This window comes from Moschus berezovskii, chromosome 5 (assembly GCF_049115385.1).
Source record: "Moschus berezovskii isolate FMDL1 chromosome 5, NW_MosBer_1.0, whole genome shotgun sequence".
Classification (NCBI taxonomy): domain Eukaryota; kingdom Metazoa; phylum Chordata; class Mammalia; order Artiodactyla; family Moschidae; genus Moschus; species Moschus berezovskii.
This window is the reverse complement of record NC_142464.1, coordinates 53,493,656-53,517,422: the sequence shown is the minus strand read 5'-3', so window position 1 is coordinate 53,517,422 and position 23,767 is coordinate 53,493,656. Positions and strand designations below refer to the sequence as shown.

The following is a 23,767-nucleotide window of genomic DNA, read 5'->3' as shown; positions in this document are numbered from 1 at the left end:
CTGAAGTTCTGCTTCCCTTGTTTTTTTTTTTTTTCAGAGGCAGTTAAAGGGCAGTGATTACAGACCCTCATCCATCTCCTCCATCCCATTTCCCTCTCGGCAGGAAGCCAGGTTACCTGGATAATGAGCTTTGTGAAGGGATCTGTGATAACTTTCAGAAGTTCTGGGGCTTCCTCTCCATTCTTGAAGTGGAAGCTCTCCACTATGAGGTTCGTCAGGCGCTCCAGGTAACTGGTGGCAGCCTCCAGAGGCAAGAGCACCAGCACGGACAGCCAGTTGAAAAAGTCATGGACGGTGGCCCCGGCAAAGGCCCTGAAAGAGGAGAGCCCCACCCCGAGACAGATCGGTCATCATTTGTATTATCTGCCAGGTGTCACCTACCTATAGGCACCTAGGTATACAATCTCACTTTTCTCCTTACAGCAATCCCCAAAGTGAGTGGTGTTAATACTACCCCCTCCCCCAGCCAGTCATCAGATGAAGAAACTGAGGACCGGCAAACAGGAATTGAAGATCACTGCAGCAGTGCTGGGTGCAGGAATCTCGTCTCCTACTGCCTGGCAGAACCTTTCCCACCAGATCAGACAGTGGACAGTTCGCTCTGCGTGGGGGAAAGGGAACTATCAATGGAGGCTATTTTGGCTGCAGTTATTAATTCAGCAAGTGGCTGTTTGCAAAAAATTCATCAAGACTACTTCTGAATCATGCATACTGAACACAATCTTCCTTTAGAAATTTGCAATTCGTTTGCAAGTACAAATTTTTACTTATTCTTCCTGGAGAGGGTGATTTAAGACATTTTCAGTCCATGGGGTCACTAGAGTTGGACACGACTGAGCGACTTCACTTTCACTTTTCACTTTCATGCATTAGAGAAGGAAATGGCAACCCACTCCAGTGTTCTTGCCTGGAGAGTCCCAGGGATGGGGGAGCCTGGTGGGCTGCCATCTATGGGGTCACACAGAGTCGGACATGACTGAAGCGACTTAGCAGCAGCAGCAGTGGCATACACTGCTGACTCAAAGTGTTACAGATATTTCTTTGTAGTTTGGAAATTTTTAAAAAAGCCTTATAGGTGTTTGATATAATTGTTGTTTCAGGAATCTATCCAGGAAAACATTACCAGAAAAGAATAATACACATCTCCAAAGATGTTATTGAAAGCAATCTATTTAAATATCTCAAAAGGGGGTGAGCTAGATCAATTATATTCTATGTGTAAGCACTTTCATCTTTATACATCCAGAGGTAAAAATTAGTGTAACAGCGAAAAGAACCCAGAATTTCCAATAAGAAAACCTGGATCGAGTCTCAGCTATGCTCCTCAGCAAATTTACTTAACCTCTTTGTGCTTCTATATTAAGAAAATGGTGCATAGAAAAGTCTACTCAGTTTCTTAAGATCAAATTATCTAACACCCTGGGTGATACGTACTATAATTTAGACCTCAGAACATTTTATCACGGACCAGGAGTTCAGCTATGGTTGACAGAAAGTGAATGGCTCTGAGGACATCCGGTGCTGCCAGTTCACCCATGGACGAGGGTGTTTGCTGACCACCCCCACCAGCCTGTTTAATGTCCATCTGTCTGACGTGACAGTTGCAGTGTAGTTGGTATATAATATTATATAAGCCACAGGTGTTCAATACAGTGACTCACAATTTTAAAAGGTTTTATTCCATCTGTAGTTATTAGAAAATATTGGCTGTATGTCCTGTAGCGTATTTTATACCTAATAGTTTGTACCTCTTATTTCCCTCCTCCCATATTGCTCATCCCCCTTTCGTCTCCCGAATGGTAACCACTAGTTTGTTCTCATATCTGTGAGTCTGCTTCTTTCTTGTTTTGTTCATTAGTTTGTTGTATTTTTAGATTCTACATATCAGTAATATCATACAATTTTTGTCTTTCCCTGTATGATTTATTTCACTTAGCATAATGCCCAGGTTCACCCATATTGCTTCAAATGACAAAAATCTGTTCTTTTTTGTGGCTGAGTAGTATTCCATTGTATGTATGTATGTGTGTGTGTGTGTGTAGATGGATCACATCTTTCATTCTTCTGTTGATGGACACTTAGGTTGCTTCCATATCCTGGCAATTCTAAATAATGCTGCTATGATCATTGGGGGTGCATTGTACCTTTTCAAATTGGTGTTTTTGGCTTTGTTGGGTGGGGACTGTTTCACTATTTTAACAAGCTCTGGAAAAACCCATAACCAGGCAGAAGAGAGGCTGGGAATTGTGTTTAATGGAAGCTTTAGGAAGTTATAATTATTTCCAAGTGAGATAGTAAAGGCTATTCTAACTGGCCTTGTTTTAACTATGCCACAGGCCAAGCTTCTAGCTAAAACTTGTATTTGGGCAGCCCTGACTAGGTGCCAGGCACCTTGCTAGGTATTTATCTATATGATTGTGTTAATTTCTTTAGGCAACATGGAGGTTGATAGATACTGTTATCCAAGCTCTGCAGAGCAGGGAGCTGAGCTACCAACTGCTAAGTATGTGATCCCAGCCTCCAGCCCTACTCCACTGTAGCTACTTCTAAGAGGTCCAGGGATAACAAACATGCTCTCCTGTCAATGACAGGAAAACTCGGCCAACCCCTATATGGGCCTGGTAGTGGCCAAGGCTGACTCCAAGCCTCCTACCTTCTGAACTCATTACGGTCTCCTGCCTGCATGAGCGCCACAAGGGTGTTGGTAATTGAAGTCCCAATGTTGGCCCCCATGATAATGGGGATGGCAGCATGCACGGGCAGCACTGGAGGGTGGAAAAGAGTAAGTTAGCAAGTTCGTAAAGTTGAGGAAGGCATCTTGGCCGTGTTCCTGATGTGGCCAAGGCAAACTGACCTCATTCAGGCTGATAACCCCCTAAAGCACCAGGTCTTAATCTCTTTAGGGTCTGCACCTCACTGTGAATCTGAAAAAAACTTGGGCATCTCACTATAGAAATAGGCACATATGCCAAAGAAGATTAAAATAAAAAATTTCAGCACTTAATTGCAGGGAATTCAGAGACTCCATTAAACCCTCCTGTTTAAAAGTTCCATTCTAAATCCCTCTGTCCCCCAATTCCAGATGGCAGGGTAGCTTAAAGGAGACCAGGAAAAATGTATAAGGACTTGTGTATTTATTATGGAAAATTCATGGCAATATCTTTTTCTCACAAAATTAATACATTGCCATACGTTCTAATGTATAAAAGTACTTTTATAAAAGTATATGTTATAAAAGTATTAAGAAGTATTAAAAAGTATATAAAAGTGTATATATATTAAAAAATTATAAAAGTATAAAAGTACTTTGCAGAAGCAATGAATATTTTTCTAATTTGGTCCTCAAAAAGTTGTTCTATTTAATTTTAGTTAAATTAAAAATATTGGTTTGGGTTGAAAATTAACCAGTTCAAACTGGCTCCCCTCAGAGGGTCTATCAACATAGTCAGGGCAAACGTTGAGTGGGTTCAAGTTTGTAACATCAGGTCCCCAAGCTCAGATGCCTCAAAGCCAACATGTGATGTGATTACATGAGGTTTTTTTCTTAGCCCTGAGAGCAATGATGGACATGTTCTAAATTTATGTGGTTCAACATGGCAGCCATTAGCCACACATGATCCCTTGAAATACAGCTCTTGCAGCTGATCAGCTGAATTTAAGGCTAAATGAAACAGCCACATGTAGCTAGTGGCTACTAGGCTAGACAACACAGTTCTAGAGAATTTGGAACTGAGTCTTCAAGTGTTGGGGCCAATTTTAAGGCTCAGCCCATGGGAAGGGAAACAGGAGGCTGCCCACAGTCTAAGCAGAGCATGTCATAGTTGGACAAGTTAGGAAGGTAATGGCAACAAGCCTGGACATATTCAGAGTCAATCCCAGCCTCCCCAGCTGAACAGGGAAATGCCTGAAATTTGTCTGGGCTCACAGGTGCCTGGACTCACATGAGGAGGCCACCATGCTGACGACGATGGACGTGGAGGTGCTGGAACTCTGCACCAGGACCGTCACCAGCACCCCAATCACCATCCCCGCCAAGGGGTTGGACAAGATAGAGTTGTTGTTGAAGAATTTCCCGGCTACCTTTCCTGAAAAACAAACCCACAACCATGTGATGGGCGTTAGGTGGGCGCTGAGCGACCAGCCTTAAGTTACTGGCTGGTGGCTGTAGGTACCAGCCTGCATACTTGCTGGTGGTATCTCAGGCATCTTGCTTCTTCAGGCTTCTCCCCAGTGCTGCTCTAATCCCACCCACCCCTGTTCCTCTTGTCCCTTCACCCTGCACCTTCCTATCTACTTCAACCACTTACTTCAAGCCCTCCTCTAGTCGTCTTTGATCACAAATCTGGCCTCAGCTCTGTACTTCGTTGGATGAATGCCAGTGCATCTCCTGATGGCCTTATTCTGGTCAGGGATGTATTCCCAACTCACAAGATCTATCCGTGTAGATCTTCTTGTTCTTCTCTATCCAATCCCTTTGATTCAAGCCCCTAGCCCCAGTCCATAACTGAACACTAGGAGCATCACTTGAGAGTGTGGTCTGAGACCATCAATCCATCCCTCCAATTAATGTTTAAAAGAAGACTGCGAGTGGGGAGTGGAATGCCTTGTCTGAGAGATAGCAAGGCCCCTTGCTGATGCTGCGTGGGATAGGGGCAGACCAGAGTGGCATTCAGCAAGTCAGTCTGACCCTCAAACTCCCCCAGTTCTCCTAGACCACAAAGATGAGCTCTCAAGAACAGAACCAAGGGATGCAGAAACTTATGGTCTTCCATGTCACCAGATCTGTTTGAATCCCACTATGCCAATTATAGGCTGTGAAACTCAGTGCTGGGTGACAACCTTCTAGAGCCTTGGCCCATTCCTCTGTAAGTGAGAAGGACTTTGGGAAGGAATGTTTAAGACAATGCTCCTACGTCAGTAGGTCCTTAAAGGACTGGCTCTTACTACTGTCGCCCATTGGGGATAGGCAGGTGACCAAGCATACAGTAATTTCACTTCTGGGTCCCCTCACCCCTCATTTCCATGCTCAGTCCTGGGAGGTGTTTAGGCAACTGCAGTGAAAGCAGATCCCCCAACAAGGGACCCCTGTCCTTCTCCAGCAAAGGAACAATTTTGATATTTAGTAGTTGTTTTAGGCTAAGAACACTCAGTCAATAGTCCCCTTAGGTGGACTGAGACCCCAAGACAGCCAGAAACCCTCACATAAGCCTTTAGGTCAAACAGCTTTCTGTCCTTGTGTTTGTCCAGACAAACACAAGGAGCTGACGGCTTGCCCTTGACATTGGCTGTGGCCTGGCCTAAGCCACTTTAGCCAGCCTATCATAACCCTCTCATGGGCATCAGTTTTCTCTTTTGTAAAATGGGGGCATGACTTCAGATGATCTCAGGTGACTTCCATTCCTAGAACACTCAGGTAGACTGCAACTGCATGGGGCTTGCTGAGTTGTGACTTTCTGAAATAAATTCACTGAAAACACCACTCCCACCCCGGACCTTTGATCTCTTCCATCCATACCTCCAACCAGCTGGAAGGCGCTGCTCAGGACATCCAAGGAGCACACAAAGAAGTAGAGAAACGTCAGAAGTAAAATAAATTTCCCAATCCCTTGGAAGACGCAGAGAATCTTCCCTTTGGTGTCTCTCTCTGGAGGAGGGGAAAAGGCATGGCTGAAACACTAAGTTTGACGATGAGCTCAGAACTCCCCCAACTCCCCTCCTAGCCAGGCAGCTATAGGCTTAAATCTAGCAAGACCCAGCAATGGGATGCATTCATGGCTGGCTGTAGTTTTCAAAGTAATTACCACTGGAGTCCATTCAGTTGAAACCTGTGGTGAAATGTCTAAAGGATTGGGCTCTTGGGAGGAGAGGGTTGGTGAGGTCTGGGGCACACACAGGCGGGCAAGAGCAAGTGTCACTGATGAGCCACTTAAGAGCACTTGACCCCTGCTAAGTGCAAGGTCAGAGATAAACGCTTTTCTAAGCACCTTCAGAACCACACAGAATATTTTCAACAAAGTGGCTGCAAGGTAGCAATCACAGCCTCCATCTGGGGAGTGTCTGGGCCCTCGTATGTCCTGGAAGGCTACTACATCCTCGGCTGTCGTTTTCTCCACCCACTTTTAAAGTGGTTCTCACGTCCTCCCTCCCAGCTCTCCTCCCCTTCTACCTGACCTGCAGACTGACCTTACTGCCTGGAACAGAAATGCGACATCTGCTTGCATCCCTTCTGTTTTGTCTATGTAGACTGCCTTCTATAATCTCTCTCTGATGCTCACGTTGAGGCCTGGGGACCCCTTTTCCCCAGTCTCAGAGATGGGGCCTCATCTATTTCCTGCTGCATCCACGGCACTGGGCAGTGCCTGGGACCTGGTTCAGCACACAATGGAGCTGCACAGGGTCTGTTGTGGTTTTAACCTCGATTCATTTGTTAAATGAATGAATGAAAGGATAAAAGATCCCCCAGTCATCACAGGAGGCTTGAATCTTAAAGCCAGGACCTTTGCTTGAACAATCGAAGGGAAACGATGGCAGCAAGGTGACACTGTAAAGATAGTGATCTCAGTCTCTTGCCAACGGCAGTCCCCTCCCACCTGCCTCAGCTGCCCTCATTTACCTGACCACTTGAGCCCCGAGTCCTTAAGCTCGGGCAGGTCCCAGGGGTCTTCCACCTCGGTGGGCTCTTCGATCAGTGCCGCAGTGGAATGAGACGGCACAAGTTCTATCTTGGTGATAGAGGCGCCGGTGTCATCTGCCCAAACAAGCAGAGAAGGCCATGAGGAATGAGGAACCAGGCGTGGGTCTCCTGGGGCCTTCCCAAGGGGGCCAGCCCAGGGCTGGAGGCGGGGCACTTACCCTTTTCAGTCTCATTGCCTTTCTCAGGCTTGGCAGACTGCTCACCATCGGCCTTTACAGTGTATTTATCCGAGGTAGGCTGGGCATTTTCCAACTTAGGCCAAGGAGCCATGGTCTGTGATAGGAAAACAGCTTAAAGAAGCAGCCACTGAAAGGAAGCCCACTCAGTTTCCCCAAGGAGACAGTGGTTGCAAAGAATCATGCTTGTACGTCCTAAGTGTAGATCCTTAAGCACCATATTTCATGCCTCTGGGGGCCTCCCTCCCTCGCTCACCCAGGCTGTCACTAAACCAAACCACTGTTTTCTAGGTTTCCATCCTAGCCTCAAATTCATACACCAGCCGAGCCTCCTCTGGTTGCTCTGTCTGTCTTGGTCTGTCATGACTCTCTCCTTTAGTCAGAAAGGAAACACGAACTCACTCATCTTCATCAACTCGTGGTACCACTAAGCCCTCACGATCATCCAATGGGCTCCCCATCTGCTTCTCATGAAAGGACAAACTCACCTGCAGATCTGCAACAGACCTCACCTAGTGGACTTTTGGTCTGTGTTCATGCTTGTATACACTCTACCTGCTTTACCTGCTGCTGGGTCCTCTAAGGGAAGCATGATATGTTAGACCTGGTTCAAAGCCCATAGGTGCCACTTATCAGTGGGCGTGTGTTTAGGAGAGTCCCTTTAGGCCTCTGAGCCATATATAAAATGGGGACAATGCTTCCTGCTTTGTAGGGTTATGAAATTAATGGTTATGTCCAGAAAGTGCCTGGTAAATACTAGCAAAGATTACTAGGCTATGCTGCCTGGATTAACAACCCTTTGTTGGAACCACATTCTTCCCAGCCTCTGATAGAGACTTCCTCACAACCCATTTTCTCAACAAAGCCTTTCTCAGCTCCGTGGAGAGGAAACCTGGCTCCCTACACGCCGGGACATCCGCTACTTGCAGTTCTTGTTCTGACACACGTCAGACAATGCAACCCAAAGGACTGGAATAAACAATTCATAGAAGAGGAAGTACAAGTGGTTCAAACACTTATTATAAAGTAAGAGTTCAGCCTTATTAATGACCCAAGATATGCAAAATCTGAGGTGAGTTTCAACTATCAAATTAGCAAAAAATAAAAATTTAAGTATAATGTACTATTCTGGAGACGATCCAGTGAAATGAGCACTGCCAAAGTTCTGGAAAGAAGGTGGCAAATGTCTAAACCCCATACATATTTCAAACATCTCTGACCCAGTAATTTCACCTGTAGGAATTAAAAATCTAGGGACAGTTTTTTTTTTCTCAGAAAATCAAAAGTACTGCCTTGCTCTGATCACTTCTTTGGAGAGGGTTTCCCAGAACCTGGGTCTGTTTCCTTTCCCATTTTTCTTCAACAGAAATCATTCCTGCCTGTCAGAATGTAAGCTCTACCAAAAAAGGGGCCTTTGTCTTGCTCATAACTGCATCCTCAAGGTCTACAGCTCTGCCTGGGACATTGATGAGGCCCAGTAAACATTGACTGATGGATGAATGTGATGCAAACCAAAATGCACTCTTATTTACAGGGTCAAAAATAAAAACCGGGAAACTATTGTATTAACTATGGTACATCAATATGCCAGCAAATTTGGAAAACTCATCAGTGGCCACAGGACTGGAAAAGGTCAGTTTTCATTCCAATACCAAAGAATGTTCAAACTACCACACAATTGCACTCATCTCACACGCTAGTAAAGTCATGCTCAAAATTCTCCAAGCCAGGCTTCAGCAATATGTGAACTGTGAACTTCCAGATGTTCAAGCTGGTTTTTGAAAAGGCAGAGGGAACCAGAGATCAAATTGCCAACATCCGCTGGATCTTGGAGAAAGCAAGAGAGTTCCAGAAAAACATCTATTTCTGCTTCATTGACTATGCCAAAGCCTTTGACTGTGTGGATCACAATAAACTGTGGAACATTCTGAAAGAGATGGGAATCCCAGACCACCTGACCTGCCTCTTGAGAAACCTGTATGCAGGTCAGGAAGCAACAGTCAGAACTGGACATGGAACAAAAGACTGCTTCCAAATAGGAAAAGGAGTACGTCAAGGCTGTATATTGTCACCTTGCTTATTTAGCTTATATGCAGAGTACATCATGTGGAACTCTGGGCTGGAAGAAGCACAAGCTGGAATCAAGGTTGCCAGGAGAAATATCAATAACCTCAGATATGCAGATGATACTACCCTTATGGCAGAAAGTGAAGAAAAACTAAAAAGCCTCTTGATGAAAGTGAAAGAGGAGAGTGAAAAGTTTGGCTTGAAGCTCAACATTCAGAAAACTAAGATCATGGCATCTGGTTCCATCACTTCATGGGAAATAGATGGGAACACAGTGGAAACAGTGTCAGACTTTATTTTGTTGGGCTCCAAAATCACTGTGGATGCTGATTGCAGCCATGAAATTAAAAGACGCTTACTCCTTGGAAGAAAAGTTATGACCAACCTAGAAAGCATATTAAAAAGCAGAGACATTACTTTTCCAACCAAGGTCCGTCTAGGCAAGGCTATGGTTTTTCCCGTGGTCATGTATGGATGTGAGAGTTGGACTGTGAAGAAAGCTGATCGCCGAAGAATTGATGCTTTTGAAATGTGGTGCTGGAGGAGACTCTTGAGAGTTCCTTGGACTGCAAGGAGATCCAACCAGTCCATTCTAAGGGAGATCAGTCCTGGGTGTTCATTGGAAGGACTGATTCTAAAGCTGAAACTGCAATACTTTGGCCACCTCATGCGACGAGTTGACTCACTGGAAAAGACTCTGATGCTGGGAGGGATTGGGGCAGGAGGAGAAGGGGACGACAGAGAATGAGATGGCTGGATGGCATCACCGACTCGATGGAGGTGGGTTTGAGTGAACTCCCGGAGTTGGTGATGGACAGGGAGGCCTGGCGTGCTGTGATTCATGGGGTTGCAAAGAGTTGGACACGACTGAGCGACTGAACCAAAGTGAACTGAACTGATGGTACATCTATGCAGCAAAGAGCATGCCATTATAAAGAACCAGCAAAAGAAACTAAATACAACCTCAGGAAAATGTTTTAGATAAATTATGACTAGAAGGCATATTTATGTCCCATTCACAGCATGATCACATTAAGGATACAGAAATGTTTCATGGGGTACACAAGGGGTGGTAGGATTGTCTGCGATTTTTATTTTCTTCAAGAGATGCAGCCCCATCCCCAAACTCACAGAGGTTAGGTGATTCAGGAACACTTGTATGGTTACTGTCACTCCTACTGATAAAGCCATGAGTTAAAAAAAGCTGATTCTGTGAGTTCCCATCATGAGAGGATTTCATGCATTTGTCTGGCCAAAGGAACTTTCCCTGTGTGACTGCAGAGCATGGCACATACTCCTGTGATCAAAGCCAACATCCTGCCATCACTGGCTTCTAGGAAGGCACAGACCAGGTCTTTCATTTCAGCTTCATAAGCCCCTGGCACTGGGCTTGGCACCTAGGTTTCGTGTGCTTTCTGAACAGGATGCTGGGACCTGCCTAGCCAGCAAGAGCCAATAGCTATGCTCAATCTCACCACTGCCCATTCGGAGAAGTGTTATTATTTTGCCATTATACTGCATCCCAAGATGAAGAACCTGCTTTATAGCACAGGGAGCTCAGCTCAGTGCTCTATGGTGACCTAGAGGGGTGGGATGGGGTGGGAAAGGAGGTCCAAGGCGGAGGGGACATATGTGTACAAATAGCTGATTCACTTGTTGTAAAGCAGAAACTAACACAACATGATAAAACAATTGCATATGCATTTGTGCTCAGTCGTGTCTGACTCTTTGTGACCCCATGGATTGTAGCCTGCCAGGCTCCTCTGTCAATGGAATTTTCCAGGCAGGAACACTGGAGTCAGTTGCCATTTCCTCCTCCAGGGGATCTTCTTAACCCAGGGATCGAACTCATATCTCCTGAATCTCCTGCATTGGCAGGCAGATTCTTTACTACTAAGCTATCATGGACACCCCAAAAGCAATTATACCCAATTAAAAAAAAAGAAAAAGAAAAACTCAGGTACATGGAGACCGGTGACTTGCCTAAGGTCCCACATGGCAGAGCCTTGAACCCAGGTGAGTTTCCATCTAGTCTCCTGCAGTACAGCTGACCACCCTAGGTGGGGCAAAGCCCACTGCTCTGCAGGCCTGCTGATGGGGCACCATCCGGGGTGTGCTGAGAGGCAGCTACAAGGCTGGGCCTGGGCAGGGGAAGTGGGGTGAAACTGGGTGGCTGGGGAGGAGAAACCAAGGCTGATCTGGGAGAACTTCAACCTCAGCTCAAGGCTGCCACATCTGAAATGTGGGTTTGAAATGGCTCTGAGGTTAAAAAGAAAATACAGGGCTGGCTCTAGGCTAGGTATCATATAGCACAGAGGTTTGGAACCAAACCCCAGCTCTGCCTCAGATACACTGTGACTTTGGGCAAGTCACTTGACTGCTCTGTGCCTCTGTTTCCCATACATAGGAATGTGGTTTATGTTTATAAACCACTGGGTTACTAGGCAGCTTCAATGAGTTAATTTCTGTACAGTAATCTGTTCAATAAATTGATCCTCTTAACTCCTCTTATCAACTCTGCAAGGGGTTAGTGTTGTTCCCATTTTATAGATGAGAAAACCAAAGCACCCAGACAGATGAAGTCACTTGGCCCAAGGTCATAGGTATGATGTGAGAATTTCTAACTCCAGAGTCCACATGCTTGCCTCTCAATGACTATATGACCTTCAACTCTCCTAGAAGGAGTGAGTCATGCATTAATAGCATCAAAAGTGATATCTATCTGATTAAAGGCCCAAATCTAGACAAATGGAAAAGATGCTTCCACGCTCCAGTGGAAATCAGCATCCCACTTAGTGCACACAGAATCCAGGGAGGGGGCCGTCTCTGGTGGCTCAGAGGTAAAGAATCCACCTGCCAGGTGCGAGAAACTGTGAGTTCAATCCCTGATCCAGGAAGATCCCACATGCCTTAGAGCAACGAAGCCTGTGTTCTAGAGCCTGGGAGCCACAACTACTGAAGTCTGGACACCTTGAACCCATGCTCCACAACAAGAAGAGCCCCTGCAATAAGAAGCCTGCACACTACAACTAGAGACTAACGCCAGCTCGCTCCAACTAGAGAAAAGCCCATGCAGCAACAGAGACCCAACACAGCCAAAAATAAACTAAAAAAAAAAAAAGATTCCAGGGAGGAAGTGAGTCTCCCACAGTCTCCAAGCATCTCTCACCCCAGATATTTGTACAAAAGCACTTAGCCTGCACCCAAACTGCCTATCTATACTGTTCATGGACCATTTACATCTGTCAGCACTTAGACATCACCTTAACTTAAATCCAACTCATTTCCCCATCATTCCCAAAGTTCCCCTTTGTGGAACTTTGCTGTTTATGTGACTCCTGCCATCATCAGCCGAGACTCTCCAAGTCACCTCTGACAGCTCCCAAATCCAGCCAGCACCAGGACTGTGCATTTTACCTGGGAGCAACTTGGTTCCTGGCGTCTGGTTCCTTGGGGCCACCTCCTCATGCTGAGCCTCTGTATCTCCTGCCTAGAGGGACACAGCAGCCTGTTGAACTGTTCTGGGCCCCAGCCTCCCTCTACAGCTTAACCTTCCCAACACACAGCTGTGATCGTGTGCACTCATCTCTTTGTGGCTTTCTGCTCCCCAGATGCTCCCTGGCCTTGGACCACACCAGCCTAAAACTGGGACCCTGAACCCTCTCCTCTGCTTCTGCCCAGGCATCCGCCCCCTTTCTCTCCACCTCTTTAGGCTCAACCCAGGCCCTCACTCTCCCACCTCTGCCTGAGTTCCCCAGGCCTCTCTGGTCTTGCCCTTCTCTAAGGGTGTGTCCTACCCATGTGACTCGTCTGGCACTCCATCACACACCACTGTGATCTTTACTTGATTTCTGATAATAACAACTCCCATTTTAAAGAGTGACAAAGAGATGCCAGGTGCTATGCTGGTGCTTGACACATGTCACTCAAATCTTTAGGCAAAAAAGGCGTCATGAACGTTGTACTGTGCTGTGCTCAGTTGCTTCAGTCGTGTCTGACTCTGTGCGGTCCTGTGGATTGTAGCCCACCAGTCTCCTCTGTCCATGGGATTCTCCAGGCAAGAATACCAGAATGGGGTACCATGCCCTCCTGCAGGGGATCTTCCCGATTCAGGGATCAACTGGGTCACCTGCTTTGCAGGAGGATTCTTTACCACTGAGCCAAGGTACACATTTCATCATGAACATTGTCATTTGCAAATGGGAAAAATCTGATTCCAAGACGTCCAAGCAACTTGTTCAAAGTCACCCAGTAGGTGAGTGATGGAGCCAGTTTTTAAACACAGCTCTACCTGTCAGGGAGGTTGGGGCCCTGATCAAACATATCCTTGGTTGGGATACAGACATATCTTCACAGAGCACTACTTTTACACACTTAAAGGGGCAAGGGAATGTTTAATGACTTACATTATTGCTGTATATTTGATTAACCCTATGAAGGATTATTGTGATGATCAAGTGTGTGATGGTTAAAAAGCCCTCAGAACGGTGCCAACATATTGTAAACTTGTGTGATTATCAATGATCGTACTAAAACAAGCATGGTCATATTATAGTATAGAATGCAAAATGTATATAAATTTTCTTAATTAAAAAAAAAAAACAGGACACAAAAATCTGCTTTGAGCTTGCAACCAGCTGTTCTGGGCTTACTCACAAACCTCCAAGGATTCAAACTCCTGGCTCTCTGATTTGGGGGGGCATTTTGAAGGGAAAATTTGGTTCACCTCTGTTTCTCTTATAATCTGAATTCACCCTAGAGCTGTTCTTCTCTTATGCACATTTACACTGCCTTCTCAAGTAGAATTTAAGCTTTGGAGAGCTGGAACCCTGTTACACGTTTTCTCCCAGAGCTCAGCAGACCACACATAGTAGGTACTGTACATCTGTGAATGGAGAAGTCAACATCCAGGGTTTACTGAAGGAACACCCCAGATCCACACTGATCATGAGTAGGAAACAAATCATGCCTGAATCTGATGATGAGCACTTGCTCCTCATCACCATATACAAGCCCGTTTGGCCAAGATCTGTTGGATGGAGCAGCTGTCTCAAGAAGCTACAATCTGGATGTCATAGCAGCCCGGCTTGGGAAATTCTCATCAGCAGTGAGGTATTATTTAAACTATTCCCAGTGACTGGATTTCTGACTAATCAGAATCATTTTCTTTTAAGGGGCGTACAAAGTATCTAGAAAATTCAGAACCAGACACTTCCATGGTCCGAAATACAAGTAATTCACAATAATAAAAGCAATGGAATGGGCAGACACTCATTTCCACTGAACTGGACAGTAGGGAGAGTAGCATATGGCCGCAAGGGATTCAACAAACTATGGTGCCTTGAATACTTCCTCTGTGTGAGGCCTGTCTGTGCTGGCTTCATTTCTCTCTGGGTTCTCATTTCCTATTAATCAGCATCACCAAGAAGCAAAGGCAACTTTCTAATGGAAGTCTCTACTCTTCCTTCCTAGAAATCTTGCTTCCCCTACTCTAAGTTCAGCCATCTGTCCCACGCCCAAATCCTCTTTCCAGACACATTCCTGACGAAGCAATCATTTTCCTACATCCAATTCAGTACTCCTCCTTGTCCTTGGCTTCTGCATCTGCAGTTTCAACCAACCACTGATGGAAAACATGCAGGGGAAAAAATTATTCCAGGAAGTTCCAAAAAGCAAAAGCTGAATTTGCAGCACACAGGCAACTATTTCCACAGTGTTTACACTGTATTTAGAACTATTTACATAGCATTTACACTGTTAGGTATTATAAATAATCTATCTAGAGGTGATTTAAAGTATATGGGAGGATCACATTGGCTATGTGCAATTACACTATTTTATACACGAGACTCTGCAGAGCTCAGGAACCAAACCCGGCAGACACCTGGGGACCACTGTACTTCACTGCCCGGTACATTCACATACTCCACTGTCACTCGCTGGGTGTTCACAGTGCCAGTCACTTGCAGGCAAGAAGGGAATGCGCAGGTCCACATTCCGAAGCACTGCCCCGGGAGGGGCAGGCAGCCAGGAGTCGTCTGACCCAGCCCAGAGCATTCTGCAGTGGCTGGACAGCCCCTCCCTGTCCTCCCCACCCCACAGCTCAAGATGTTCTTCTCAACACCCGGAAAGTGGGGAAATGCAGGCCACCAGGTACCCAACCATTGCACTTGGCAGTGTGGCTGCAGAGTCCCTGCTCCCACGGCCTTCCCCGTCACCAAAGCCTCAGCGCTCTGAGCAGACTGACCCTGCAGATACTGAGTAAAGGGGGACTTGGAGCTTATGCACCTTGATTAGCCCTGAGACTAGAGAGCTGTCCGGTCTGCTCTCATAGTGCCGGGCACACCACCCGGAAAGAGAACCGTGCGGCAGGGGAGGGCTGCTCTGCAGAACCCTGCTACTTACAGTGTGAGACTCTGAGCCTCAGTTTCATCTTTACAAAAATTATGGACAATGTGTCTCCCTCCCTAAATAGCTGTTATTAGACTGATTAATGAGTGTAGTTGAGGCCCTGAACAGAGTGCCTGGCAGAGTAAACACTCAGCACTCTGTGAAATGAACTGCATCACAAACAATAGACTCAACTCCACTTTGCCCCAGCCCATAAGCTCTTCATCTTGATGCACAGCTGAGTGAATCCTGGTAAATATTTGTGTGGCTACTGGATTCAAAGGACGAAAGAAAAAAGGATCTAATGTTTTGTGATGCGGGAGTGTTCTATACGATTTGTGACCTCATTAAATCTTAGGATAAGGAGGTCTTCTTTCCAGTTTACAACGAAACTGAGGCACAGAGAAATTAAGAAAGTCTCACAGCTACCCAAGGATCATGCTAAGTTGCTTCAGTCGTGTCCAACTCTTTGTGAACCCAGGGACTGTAGCATGCCAGGTTCTTCTGTCCTTGGGATTCTCCAGGCACGAATACTGGAGTGGGTTCCGTGCCCTCCTCCAGGAGATCTTCCTGACCCAGGGATCAAACTTGCATTATGTCTCCTGCATTGGCAGGCAGGTACTTTACCACTAGCGCCACCTGGGAAGCCCAAGGATAGAGTCAAATTTGAAGCCAGGACTGCTGGTTCCAAAGCTAGATGGCCTTTCCACAGAACCCCAGCAAGTGTCGAGATAGAGGAAGGAGTCAGATATGCTCCAGGCCCCATCAGAGCAGTAAGGCACCTACTTTGGGTCCAGGCTCAGTGGGGCTCTGAAAGTGTCTGGGAGAGCTAGCTGACTGACACCTCTGCAGGGGTCAGTCTTACCTAGTCATTCAGACAGATGGAAATGCCAGTCAAAATAGTCTAAGGGCAGGCTGCTGCCTCCCCAGCAAAGGCTCAGGCATACTAAGGGCCTGGATTCGGCATATGTCCAAATTTTAGGAGGTGCAGCTGAGCAGGAGAGCAGGCACTGAATGAGCCTGACAGAAGATGGAAACTGAATCTGAGGCCACTGCTCCCGGGGGTGTGGCAGACACTAGTGCCCGATTCCCTTGGGAGGCGCTTTGGCAGTCAGAGGGGTCCTTAGAGCCTGTGGCCCCCTCTAAAGGCTTTCTCCCATCCCCCTCCCTCTGATTCAGCTGTTCCCTCTCCCCACCTTCCCCCAAGGCTGTGCTCTCCTACTGCCTGCCAGGAGCAGAGAAGGATTAGGTCATCCCTTTTGGCAATTTGGTGGTAATACCCAGAAAAATGTTTTTTATTGCCCAGGCACAAGATTAGTGACTCTGACCACACAGCTGCTCCCTTGCCCCCACCCCAGGCTCCTCCCTACAATTGAGCTGACAGTATTGATAACTTTTGGCTCAACTTCCTGCATCTACATGTGCATAGATGCCAAGAGGAACTCTTGAGGGCCAAGGGGGAAAAAAAAACAAAACTGCTCAGCCCTTCTCAGACCTGGGCAGTGGGGAAATGTAAGGCACCTGGCAGCCACCCAAGCCCTACGCTTTGCATTGTTTGAGCCTCTCCAACCAGGACCTGTTCTGGGGCCACCTCCGCTCAGAACAGCAGTAGCTCAAGGCCATCTGAAGAAGTGGGGAGAGGAGGAAGGAGGCAAGAGGCATCGTCCTGCTGAGAGACCGAGACACACAGGCGTTTTCCCACCAGGTTGTGACCTGCGCAAGCACAGGGGGGATGACCCCATTCCCCAACATGCCGGACAGTGTCTGCCAACCAAATGCTTCCAGAGGGTTTTGTGCCAGGCACTGCAGTAAGCCCTGTTAACAAATTAATCTGTTTAGTCTCACAAGCACTTGATGTATTCCTGTCAATCTGCTTGAGGTGGCTCAGACAGTAAAGAATCTGCCTGCGATGTAGGAGACCCGGGCTTCAATCCCTGGGTCGGGAAGATCCTCTGGAAAGGAAATGGCAACCCACTCCAGTATTCTTGCCTGGAGAAGTTCATGGACAGAGGAGCCTGGTGGACTATAGTCCATGGGGTCGCAAAGAGTCGGACACAACTGAGCGACTAACACTTTTTACCTTAGTATCAATGCTATCCCCCATTCTACAGGAAAGGAAACTGAGGCACAAAGAAATAAATCACTCTAAGTCACGCCAAGCCTGTAGAGACAATTCAAACTTGAGTATTTTGACTCCAGTGGTCTCAATATGCTTGAGATACATTTTCTTATACTTTGAAAGAATGACCAAGAATTCAAAAATTCCCAAGAATGGTGGTTACTTTCCTTCAACTTCCTCTAAACATTGCAAAAATAATCCCTGGAGGACAGACTGGTGGAGGAAGGTGTAAGACAAAAGCAGGTCACTTTTACCTGGATGAATGGCTTTTAGACTTTTGAAGGTATGAACTAATAGAATTTTAAAAAGACATTTACACTATCACTTTAAACTAAGACCCTTTTAACCAAACCACACTTGCCCTCATCTGCACTTCCAATTTGCATTTATTTTAAAATAAATCCTATAATTAACTTATAACCATATTATTTTTGTATTGTATGGGGGGGCGAGGTAATTTATAAAAGATAAACATCTTAAAATGCATTGTCATCTTTCCGCACACTTTTGGATCTTTAAATTCACTAGAATTAATTCCACTGGGATGTCCTGATTACTCCCTGCTGATACTGCCTTTCTGTTCCCAGGGTGGAGCTGGGGGGAGGGCAGCACAAACGCAGGGTGGAAGGTGGCTAAGAATTAAGTTTATTCCAAATCACTGATCCTGAGAAGCTCTTGTCATTAAAGTGAATCCAAGCAGTACATATGCCCACTCAGTGTCTAACAGCAATAAACCAGACGTCCATCCCCCCCAAACTGGGAACTTGTTTCAATGAAATAGTTGAGTTGACTTAGGATGGATTTTGGTGGGGGCAGTTTAACACAGAGCCTTTACAAAGCATGCCCTTCTAGCCACCAGTTCCCAAAGTTACAAAAATAGAGATCATTATCAGCTAACTGGCTGGCAGGGTCTAGAGATTCAAACATGTTCAACAATCTGAAACAATGGTCACTGCCATGAGGCACAACTTTTTAAGAATACCCAAAGTGGAACAGATTAGAGGGTTCCAGCCCAGGAGAGTGGTGTGGAGAAGAAAAAGTCCAACAGGGCTGGAGCAAGCAGAGTTAACCCAGATCTCATGATGAACCCAAACAGGGAGGAAGAGAGGATTCTAAGTGATGAAATCTACAAGCTGTCTTCATGAAACCACGCTTGAGAAAGCTGCCTCTTCACTAAGGGAATAGGAGAGACACTCAACCTCAGTGCCAGCTACGCAGAGAATCTGAAGACTGAATTAACTCCATTCCATATGCCTCCCTCTTCCTGATCTGGAGATGTTTGATCTCCCTAACACAACTGCAACTTGCCCACATCTCCCTAGCCCCCCCACCCTGGTACCTCAATCTCCAAAAACACTGGAAAACTGGGGGTTCCCTTCTCCCAAGACAAGTGGAAGGTTGGGCCCTTTGCTGATGCTGCCTGCGCTGATGGGACTAGCAGACCAGGACTGTGTCTTGCAGTCACTTTGGATAAATAACCCTGCAAACTAGAACAGCAGCATGTGGAAGTCACACTGTGGGAGGCACTGCATCACTGGACAGACACCCAAACCTGGAATTTTCGCAGTAAAGACAGCAGAAAAGGCAGACCGTTTTGTTTCCCTTCTTGGAAAGAGGGGCGGGGGGAAACTGAGGCCTTGGGGTTCACAGGGACCTGCCTCAGATCACACAGCTAGTTAGTGACCAAAAAGATAGCCTAGCTGTCCTGATTCCTGTGTGGTAGGAATTCCCCCACATCTTTAATTTTAGAATCCCCAAGTATGCCACCACTAATAGTGTAGTCACTGGAGTTGAAATAACAGCAACAGTAATGACATTAAGAAGAAAAAGAAAAATCTGAAAATGTGGAGAAATTTACTTTTTCCCCTCTTCTGTAGCCCAAAGTCAGCCAAGTTCCTTGAGATCAGGATCGAGAGAGATCTAAAAGAATTAAGTCAATTAAAAGTGAGGCAGGAGAGAGGAAGAAGCGCCCAGACCCCAGCGGCGGTACTCACTGGCGCTCTCTGCGCAGGTAATGGACCGGAGCAGGCACCCAGGTGGAGCCCGGCGCTCTGGTATATATAGGGAAGGTGTTGCGCAAAAGGGCCGGCGGCAGTCATCACGCCCCTCGCACATTCCAGGACCGCCTGCTGCCGCCGCCGGGGCACTGCCTACCTGCCGGCTTAATGAGCCCATCGTAACCTAGCCGGCCACGCCGAGGAAAGAGGCGGCCGGGCTTGGGGGCGATTGCCCCCAGCGCCGGATCCGCGCCGAATGCCCCCGCGCCCCCGGTAGGCAGGCGGCCCTTGCGCCCTGAGCCTCGGCCGTGCTGCCGCGAGCCAGCCCCGCCTTATCACTGGCCCCGAGATCCCAGCCAGGGCGGCCTAGCGGGGCTCCTCGTTTTCCCCAGCTTTCTCTTCCCCAAGAACATGAATCGTCTAGTTTAGCTCCTCTGAGACCGAAAAGGTCAGTGACGTTGAGACTTAAAGCCAACTGGAAACTCGGGGACAAATCCTTCCAAAACAAAGCCAGGATTGTTTGGTCTTATGAGGCTCCGGGATGCCTTCTGTCCTGGTAGCTTGGACAGTCAGACACTTGGCCAGCTGGAGCCCTGGATCTGCGACAAGCTGAGAAAAACGCAGGGCTGCTCACCACCAGAACCCCCACCTGCCTGTCCCGGCTTGGGCAAAACTTGACCCTTATTTCTTCTGCTGTGCCCTGTATTCCAGGTGTGGCCACATGTTTCTCCATCCTGACTTTGAGAAGACCTGTCCCAGGGAGACCCCATCATGACGCTGATGGAAGTAACAGCCCAATTATGTGTGGAGAAAACGTTTCCCCCAGAAGGGCTTCCCTGGTGGCTCAGACCATAGAGAATCCGACTTCAATGCAGGAGACCTGGGTTCGATCCCTGGGTGGGGAAGATCCCCTGGAGGAGGAAATGACAACCCATTCCAGTATTCTTCCCTGGAGAACCCCATGGCCAGAGGAGCCTGGCAGGCTACAATCCGCTGGGGCTGCAAAAAGTTGGTCAACAACTGAAGGACTAACACTTTCACTTCCTCAGGGAAGGAGCAAGCTCCCTTTTCAGTGGAGGTTAGAGAGGTTAGCGGACATATGATTCCTTAGAGTTGTTGAGCTGGGATCAAACTTGGGTTTTATTCCAATACCCAGGCCCTTTCCTTCTATCAAATGGCCCTGGTTTTACAGCTGAGGAAAAGGCTTAGCAAGTTAATTTGTTGCTCAGCTGCCAGCAACTAATAGTGGAAGTGCCCCACTGAAACTAGGGTGGTTTCCTTTTCTGGCCATAAGGGGGAAAAATTCAGGAGTGCTGCTTCCAGGAAACCAGAGCCAGGCTCTCTGGGGCTGAAAAGTTAGTTGGTCACTCACACTAACTCCTGGGTCCAGTGTCCTGTCTTGCCCCTTGCTTTTTCCCTGCCTTTGTCTGCTGTGTGTAAAATGGGAATAATGGTTTCTGTCAGAGTAAAGTGAGCTAAAATATATATAACACACAGAACAGTACCTGGCACATGAGGAGTACATGTTAACTGTTAGAGTTTCACTGGAAGCCTCTGGTGTTGGGAGACAAGTGGGAAGATTTGATTAGACTCATCTGGAACCTTGGGAGTCTGAGGTCATTTCTCCGCAGTCTCAAATGCTGGTCATTTTAGTCCAAGGGCTGACACATACTGCTTGAGAGTGGGCACTAGAAATCAAATCCAGTGGGCCTGTTCTTATTATTAGAGAGAGAACGATTTTGCCAGTGGGTGCTGGTCGTAAAATCCAGCCCTTGGAGACAGTGAGCAGGCAGCACCTCTCCTGGGAGCAACTTCTACAGCAGAGTCCACCAGTGATAGGGATCTGCTGGCGTGCGTTCACTGAGCTCAGCTCTACCTCCAGCCCTGGGCAGGTGGCAGATTCATCTCAGGGACTCGCAGGGCGGGCCTTAATTGCTCATTGGTCCTGCTGATTCTCCCCTAGTAGGTATGGACTCTGTATGGGATATCAATCTAACTCTATTCATAGTGCCTTCCTATCACTCCCAACAAGGATCTGACAAATGGAAATTTCAGAAAACCTGGAGAAGGTCTCAGGTCTCCCTTTTATGGTCCAATGAAAAAGGCAAAATACTGGTTCAGTCAGGAGGCTTTTTTTTTTTTTTTAATGGAAATGGATTTCATTTACAGGTCAGAGATGATATGTTTGATTCTGGTTTTGGGTTGTAGGGTTTTATATTACTTTGTGTGTGCTAACTCACTTTAGTCGTATCCAACTCTTTGCAACCCCATGAGCTGTAGCCCACCAGGCTCCTCTGTCCTTGGGGATTCTCCAGGCAAGAATACTGGAGTGTGTTGCCATGCCCTCCTCCAGGAGATCTTCCTGATCCAGGGATTGAACCTGAATCTCTAATGTCTCCTGCACTGGCAGGTGAGTTCTTAGCAAAAGGGTGGATAGGGTGTGTGCATATAAAGTCTATAATCTGTCCCTTTAGGGGAACATACTTTCCTATCTTCATTCCAATCCTAATACAGAAGGCTATCATCACTCAGCACTATAAAGCACAGCCTATGCTTACCCATAAACTTCTAAACTGCTTTCCTTCAGCAAACTTGATCTGCATACTGTTGTCCTACAAGGTAGAACTGACTGATTTGGATGGACCCACCTAGAGGCCACACAGTATCTTGTCCAAAGTTAATCTCTGTGCTAATACATGTCCACATTCCTTATTGAGTCCCTGGGGCCAGATGTAGTTCAGAATATAAAAATTTATATTTTTAGAAAGTAAGATGCAGGTACTCCAATGGGACTTGAGCAGTACCCTGTGATCAAACTCATTGATATTTTTACTGTAAAAATGTATCCATATTGGTATTAAGTGGAATAAATTTGATTTTATACATCAGGCTAGGACATGGAATGAGTTTTTAAATGGCAGATTAGAGATCATGACTGCTTTTTTTTTTTTTGCCATGGCCAAGTATTTTGTATTTATTTGTTATATTTTACATGTGTAGAGTATTTTACATTATATATGCATGTTTCCCATTTTTCTATACTTTTACTATAAACATTTTTATTTTTATTAATTTTTTGTTTGTTTGTTTTTGGCTGTGCAGGATCTTAGTTCTTTGTGTGCGTGCGTGAGCTCAGTAAACCAGGGGTCAAACCCATGTCCCCTGCAGCTCGGAGTCCTAAGCACTGGACCACCAGAGAATTCCCTATAAACATTTTTTAAACGCTTCATGAATTTGCATGTCATCCTTGCACAGGGACCATGTTAATCTTCTCTGTGTCGCTCCAGTTTTAGTATGGGTGCTGTTGAAACAAGCACCCTATGAACGTTTTTAAACATGCAGAAAAGTGGAAATATTTTTACACTGCATATGTGTATACATTCTACCTAGATTTTGTAACAAACATTTTACTATAGTACTTGCTTTTATTATGTATCTATCCTTCTATCAATTCTCCTATTAATCCACTACTTTGCTTAATTTTTACATCAGTTCACTTCAGCTATAAATTCTTCAGCGTGCATATTGGTAACCAGAGTTCAATATTTCTTTCTGGTTTATTTTCTAAGCAATATTTACAAAAGTGAATGCAAATTGTATATGTACCCTTTGACACATTTTGACAAATATGTAAGCTTGTGAAACTCAAACTCTTTATCAAGACACAGAATATTTCTATCACTCTACGAAATTCTTTCATACCTCTTCCCAATAACTCTAAACTCACCTTCCCTCAAAGGCATGACTTTTACACAATTGTTTTCCACAAGAGATTAGCTTTTCCTGTTCTCAAACTTCATATAACGGGAACTGTATGGTATGTGCTGTCTTGTGACAGATGTGATTCACTTAAACTAATGTTGTGTATCAGTAGGATTTTTCCTTTTTTAATTGAGGTATCAATGACATATAATATTATATTAGTTTCAGGTGAACAACCTAATTGTTCACTATTTGCATATACAGTTAGAAGGATCACTACAGTATGTCTAGTTAACACCTGTCCCCATACATAGTTACAAAAATGTTTTTCTTGTAATGAAGACTTTTAAGGTCCTTTATTGAGTGCTTTCTTCACAGTCCAACTCTCACATCCATATGTGCTGTGATTCATGGGGTCGCAAAGAGTCGGACACGACTGAGCGACTGAACTGAACTGAACTGAACTGATTGAGTGCTTATTGTGTATAATACTATTGTAAACATTTATATATATATATATATGTCATTAATCCTTGTAACACAATGAGCTAAATATAAAGACTGGGAAATGGGGCCCCAGAGAAGTCAAACAATGTCCCCCAATGTTACAAGACTAGTAGGT

General features: G+C 46.0%; 1 protein-coding gene and 1 non-coding gene across 2 annotated transcripts in view; both read right to left on the bottom strand.

The window, feature by feature from the left end:
• The window catches only part of SLC34A2 (solute carrier family 34 member 2), a 28,445-nt gene extending 8,885 nt beyond the window's left edge, over positions 1-19,560 (bottom strand). The window contains exons 1-7 of the mRNA XM_055434808.2: positions 19,441-19,560; positions 6,853-6,967; positions 6,614-6,748; positions 5,516-5,644; positions 3,942-4,085; positions 2,654-2,765; positions 117-312 (exon numbers count right to left, since the gene is read on the bottom strand). Coding sequence (XP_055290783.2) covers positions 117-312; positions 2,654-2,765; positions 3,942-4,085; positions 5,516-5,644; positions 6,614-6,748; positions 6,853-6,967; positions 19,441-19,545 — 936 coding nt within the window. The 5' untranslated portion in view covers positions 19,546-19,560. The remainder of the gene's footprint in view (positions 1-116; positions 313-2,653; positions 2,766-3,941; positions 4,086-5,515; positions 5,645-6,613; positions 6,749-6,852; positions 6,968-19,440) is intronic.
• Positions 19,561-22,653: 3,093 nt separating this feature from the next.
• On the bottom strand, positions 22,654-22,760 carry LOC129562258 (U6 spliceosomal RNA). Its single transcript, XR_008687173.2, has one exon. It is a non-coding gene; the product is annotated as a U6 spliceosomal RNA (small nuclear RNA).
• Between the last annotated feature and the right edge of the window lie 1,007 nt (positions 22,761-23,767).